Source organism: Apaloderma vittatum, unplaced genomic scaffold (assembly GCF_000703405.1).
Source record: "Apaloderma vittatum isolate BGI_N311 unplaced genomic scaffold, ASM70340v1 scaffold5086, whole genome shotgun sequence".
Lineage (NCBI taxonomy): Eukaryota > Metazoa > Chordata > Aves > Trogoniformes > Trogonidae > Apaloderma > Apaloderma vittatum.
In genome coordinates, this window is record NW_009723258.1 from 23,168 (window position 1) to 29,493 (window position 6,326).

The 6,326-nt window shown below is 47.0% G+C and overlaps 1 protein-coding gene across 1 annotated transcript; it reads right to left on the reverse strand.

Moving 5' to 3' along the window:
* Window positions 1-253: 253 nt before the first annotated feature.
* GTSF1 (gametocyte specific factor 1) lies at window positions 254-4,673 on the reverse strand (the record flags this gene model as incomplete). The annotated part of the gene is made up of 4 exons (XM_009872033.1): window positions 254-318; window positions 1,182-1,268; window positions 2,059-2,185; window positions 4,576-4,673. Coding segments are annotated over 4 exons (377 nt in total), but the record flags the coding sequence as incomplete, so codon positions are not given.
* Between the last annotated feature and the right edge of the window lie 1,653 nt (window positions 4,674-6,326).

A 6,326-nucleotide genomic window follows, 5' to 3' on the forward strand; every position in this document is an offset into this window, starting at 1 on the left:
AGCCCACAGGGCGGAAGAGCACCCTGCCCATGTTCCTGAGGGACTCCTTCCCTTGGGTGAGCCAGTCACGAGAACGCTGAAACCAGCCCCCTAAGAATGTTCACTGTCCATCAGTATCTCATCGTTATTCAGTCTCCCTCCTCCCAGGGTTTGTACCGCAGCAAAGCCAGCCCGCAGCCAGCCACTGGGCTGGGAGTGAGCTGTGACAGATCTCTACATAAAACACGGCTGCAAGGAATCAAACTCGTGTTCGCTACCTGTTTATGGCAGAGTTGGTCAAGCCCCAGATAAAAGGAGAAGCTGACTGCTCCAACGACTCTGCAAAAGGAAACACGTCGTTCAGAACTAAGGAACTCCAGCCACTGCCATCAGATCAGGAAACTCTCTGTGGTATTTCTACATGTTCAACAGGGAGTAGAAGTTCATTTAATGAGGAATGCATCTGCTTCACCGTCATTTATCTGAGAAACATAAAGCTTAACACGTTTCCATTGTCATCACTGCACTTCAGGTATGAAAGCTTGTACAGGAAAGGAGCAGATGGTTGGAAATATATCCCTGTGCCTGTTATTGCAGGCATGTTGTATAGTTCTCTACACCAAGAAAAGCCTGCTGGGTGGAGAGATGCACATTTTTAGGGTCAAGCATAAGCAAGGTCGCTCTACAAGCGAGACCTAAGCAAACAGCATCTCTGGACTCATGCTTTCCCAAGTGGAATTGAAGGGTGGGGGTCAAGAGAAAGGGGATAATCTCTTTTCAGTGGTGCCCAGCGATAGGACAAGGACTAATGGGTGTAAGCTGGAACATGGGAAGTTCCAGCTCAACGGGAGGAGAAACTTGTTGGCTGTGCGGGTGCCGGAGCCCTGGCCCAGGCTGCCCAGAGAGGGTGTGGAGTCTCATTGGGACCTACTCCCTTCATCATCCTCGTAGCTCTCCGTTGGACTTTCCGAGTCCAACGGAGAGCTACGAGGATGATGAAGGGACTTGAACCAGAGAGGGTGTGGAGTCTCCTGCTCTGGAGACTTTCCAGCCCGCCTGGACACGTTCCTGTGGGGCTGCCCTGGGTGACCCTGCTCTGGCAGGGGGTGGCACTGGGTGAGCTCTGGAGGTCCCTTCCATTCCGTGATTCTATGACAGGACCAGGGGGAAGGCAGCAGTGCGGCAGATAGGAAGTTCCTCACCTGCTTCCCAGTCTTCTTCACATGGAGGTGCCTGCCACATGCTCACGGTACTTGTCTCATTCCCCTGGAAGCCACTGGACTGATGCACTTCGGGAAGAGAGAAAACTCAGCAACTAGCAGTCAGCTTTGCTTCAGAGGCATTAAGTGCTTTGGTTCAAGCTTTTCCTCTTGGCTTTAGAGGAAATCCTGCACAACAGGTTAGGTAGCCCCGGGAGCCAGCTACTGATCTGAAATCAAGCAGCTTTCACTCCACCTGTTTCATGGAACAGGAAAAGACCCCTCCCTCCTGATCTCTGCAGCAGAAACCATCGAGCAAAGAGTTCACCTGCTTACGTGAACACAGGCATCACTGCTAGCCCCAGCGCAACTCAACGGAGGATAGAAAACTCCCCATCTCCTCTGCAGTGTGGTATTAAAGAGACAAACGCAGGGGATGAAAAAAGCACAGGATGCCTCCCCAGATGTCTTTGGGGTTTTGGACTGCCCCCTCCCACCTTGTCTCACTGGGCAGGAAACTGAAATCTGAATTATAGGGCAGATAAAGCAAGAGGAGCTGCCCCATCTTGAAATCATCCCAGCTCCTACTGGTGGTTACTTCAGCACAGCCAGGTGCAAGGGGATACAGCCTTTTCCTTCAGCAAACCTGACAACAAATGATGTGCGAGGCCCACCAGGAGCACCTGCAATATTCTTATGAACCCGCTCAATAAATCCAAGCAAGTAAGACTCAAAGTCTCCCCAAAGCTGCTCCTTCACACAGAACTATAGCCAGTAATTTGACTCCCACTTTTCGGTTATTTTACCATCTATCCTTACAAACAGGAGACCTCAGTGTCCAGGGTGAGCCAACAGTTCGGAGAGCAGGTGGTTTTCTTACCTATATCTCGCTCAACGAACCCTTTGTCATTGCACTTCGTTATGTGATCGCTGAGGTCGGCTTGAGGGACGAGATGGCGAGCGTTGAAGGGACACGTGGCCAATTTCTTCGCAACTTCAGGGTAGCTCTAGACGAGGGAAAACTAAAATCATGTGCTGTGTCTCTCAGGTTCACTTATCGCTTGCTAACCCATAGAAAAAACCCGAGGACATTTGAGATGTTGCTTTAAAAAAAGACTGTACAAGGCACAGCAATATATTGTTCAGACACTTACTAAAAATGCAAGGGAAAACTAACACAACTGTTCTTTAAAACACAATTCACTGAGAAATTCAGCCTCCCTGTCGCCTGGAATGGAACAAACCCTCAGCTCAACTCCCTGCGATTTGCAGCAACGTGTCTGTGTGGCTTAAGGCACAGATGAAACTACTTCAAAAACGAGCGGGGAGAGACATCAGAGCAAAATCTAAACCATGGCAGTATTTTTAAAATAAGCAGGCACAAATGCAGATAAATTCCTTAACCTTTTCTGAACAGCTCCAAAGCCGCAGCATTCCCCCTGCAGGCTGCAGTGCCGCAGGATTACTGCTCCTCACACACACACGGGTTCTGCTGGCAGTGCTTTGCTGTTACCACGCTGAAAGAATCCAATCCCTGTAAACGACTGAGCCTTTATTGGGAAAAAACCAACTTTTGCTGCTGCACCAGTGCCTGCCCAGTTCTGGCTGCTCAGGGACCAGGCCTGCAGCCCGGGTAGGGGCCACACAGCTGAAACTACTCAACACTAAAGCAGTTCAAGCTGAGAGGATCCGACTTGCTCTGTCTGCAGCATCCCCATCTGTGGGGCAGTGCCACCTGGAGAGACCACCCCTGCAATCCTGGGTCCACTTTGGGGCTCCCCAGCTCCAGAGAGACAGGGACCTACTGGAGAGAGTCCAACGGAGAGCTACGAGGGGGATCAAGGGACTGAACATCTCTTCTCGGTGGTGCCCAGCGATAGGACAAGGACTAATGGGCGTAAGCTGGAACATGGGAAGTTCCAGCTCAACAGGAGGAGAAACCTGTTGGCTGTGCGGGTGCCGGAGCCCTGGCCCAGGCTGCCCAGAGAGGGTGTGGAGTCTCCTGCTCTGGAGACTTTCCAACCCACCTGGACGCGTTCCTGTGGGGCTGCCCTGGGTGACCCTGCTCTGGCAGGGGGGTTGGGCTGGATGATCTCTCGAGGTCCCTTCCAACCCTGAACATTCTGTGATTCTATGATTCTGCTCAGAGCAATGGGAACCCGAGGCAGGTGGAAGCATTTAATTGGATTTTATGCACAGAGTACGCAAAGTAAAGTCAACAAGCTACCAAGCAAGGAGGATGAGCTCTGCCCAGACGCTTGCCGCTGCAAATAAACACATGGCAGCATCTTCAGATGGATCAGAGGATTAATTCCTGAGCCCTTCTTTTGCTAATTACTTACAGACACCAACTCTGGCTGGTGATCACTATCTCACCTCATCCTCCCAATTAGGGCAGGTCGCCAAAACTGTCTGGTTATTGGTTACACAATATAAGGACAAACATGGTTAGAAGTTTACTTTTCAACGTTGTTCACCTCGCTCACAGGCACAGTCCTGCCAAAATTTGCAGGGGGTCAACAAGGAAAATTTCAGCCCTCTAACGTTGGGAAAAGGGCGATACTTGCCACGAAGCTGCCCCCACCACTTTCACTTGTTACTTAATATTTTTTTAAGGCTCTAGTTCCACCAAAATGAATTGTCCAGGACAAACACTTCACAACTGCACCTTAACTGGAAAGCACAGTTACACTATTTAAAAAACACTTTGGCAAACTTATTGGTAAACTTAAAGAGGAATGATTGGGTTTTAAAAGGTCTCAACAAAACTCCAAAGCTCAGTCAGGCTCTAGCACTTGACAGGTTTAAAGAAAACAAACCATGAGGAGAAAAGAAAGGGGCGGGAAGGAATGCTTCCTATTTAATGATTTGTATTAAAATTCTGGATAAAAGATGGAGAGGGGAGAAAACCCAACCCTCTCCCACACACGCTGGGCCCAGGTTTTCACCAGATGCAGATTAAATAGTTATTTGCAAAGCAAAACAAAAGTTCAACCCTGCTACGCAGCTGCGTTTCCAGCACTTAAAGAACGAACGGCAACATCGCAGCACTTCCACTCTGCGGAGCCACGAGCACACAGAACTTAGACTGAGTTGTCTTTTCCACCTACAGAGGAAAAATGTATCAGACCTCCAGGTGAGCTGCTGGGAGAGATCAAAGTTTCCTCCCTAACCTAACCCTGAGGAATCTCTATCTCCTTTCAGAGCCACACTGGCCTCGGGTCAATTAATATGTACTTGAAGCTACTACTAAACAAATAATGAAGTTATATGAAATAAAGGCTAAACAAGGCTATGGTCAGGAACTTATTCCAGCCAAGAGTGCAACAAGAACACGTCAGATTCACACACACAGAGTTATTCCCACCCAGTGTCCTGTTGGGCAGCCCCAGCTTACCTTCCTGCACTTCACGAGGTGATAGGGAAACCGGCAGGCTCTGATTTGATGATGTTTGTTATACGGACACTGTATTAATCTCTCTGGATCAAACACATCTAGTAGAACAGAAAAAAACAGAGGGAAAAAAAATCCCCACAACTTTGTTAGAAAGACAAGATCTAGCACCACTAACACAGCAAAGCAGGGAAAAAAAAAATCTTAAGGAGTTAAACCAGTTATTCTTAGTTTGAAACCTTTCATTAAGGCAGGCACCTGCTTTGCATAACTAAACAAATGAGTTTTGAAGCTTGCTCTGACTGGGATATTAGTCAAAACAGATACAGAATAGTCAGTAGCACTGAGCACAACAACTCTTTTAAGTTACCGTATTAGGCAGGTAACCAGGCTTACTCAAAGCGAAGGAACCCAGCAGCACTTTTCCAGCTATCTTGGAGGAGAATCAGTGGGATGATGACACACCCACCAGTGCCTTCAGGAGCACCACCAGTCTGAACCGAATCTTTTTTAATTAACAGATCATTTTGCTGGGAGGAAGAACGCCAGGCAGCTCAGGTTCATTCCCGAGGAAGCGGCGTGCCTAACACGGTACACGTGATTTCTAAATGATGTTTTTCGTAACTCATGCAGTCCTTTAGAAGCTGAGGAGTTAGTAACCCAGCTAAATCACCTAAGAATCTCGGCAGTGTGCAGTTGTTGCAATTTTCAAAGGGAAGGTCGCAAAAACGACACAACTTATCTACACATAGGTAAGCAGGCACTTCTTTATTGCAGCGCTGGGAAGCTTGGAAATCACCCAGTGCTTCAAATACATCACCAAAATTCAGCCTATTTATACAGCTTTTGTGCAAAGTCATGATCTTTAACATACTTTAACATATTTTAACATAAACACGCATACTATGCCCGCTATTAATTTTGACATTTACAGCTCTTATTAATATTCTTATATCAATACGATTATTGGTGATTCTGCTGATTATAACTCCTGATATACAAATTGAGGTGACGTATGCGATGTTTCTCTGTTACTATCACAAAACATAAGATAAAAGGGTAGGGAGGTAAGTTCAGAACATTCCGGGGAGGTAGGGAAGCAGGCACAGAACAACTCCAGGGAGGAAGGGAAACAAGCATAAAACATTCCCTGTCAGCTTCGCAACTTGTATCAGCTCTACTTCTAGCCAAGGCCTACACACTATTTCTTAGCATAAGTAAGGTTTTTAAGGTTTTATATTCCTTATGCTAATATAAGTCAATTAACTATTTTAATTAAAATGGTGATTGATTAAAATGATAATTAGTTATTCATTAGCTCCTTAAAACTTAAATTTGACTACAACACAGTGAGGCAGCCTGCATGCATGCATACACAACATAGATTTTTTTAATCTATCTATAGATTCTAAAAAATATATATTATTAATGCCTCTATTAAAAAACCCACATTTCCATATTCTCAGTGTGGAAGCCAGGAGACAGAGGTGCCTGTGGATCCCTTTCTGGGGCACTCTCCAGAAGCCAGACGAGGCTTCTTTCACCCTTGCTGCCCTGCCGTGTTTTGCACAAGCTTTCAGAACATTTTGGATTTGATTACATAGTAGCTTAAACAGTTCTAAGTATGGGCTGCTGCCATTTAGCCTCTTCCCTGCCATCACATCTCCTTCTCTTACGCACACATTAGTGCTCAGTTGTCCCAACAGCCAGGCTGGGGAGCTGTATCAGCCCTCGGGCTGACAGCTAATTCAGGC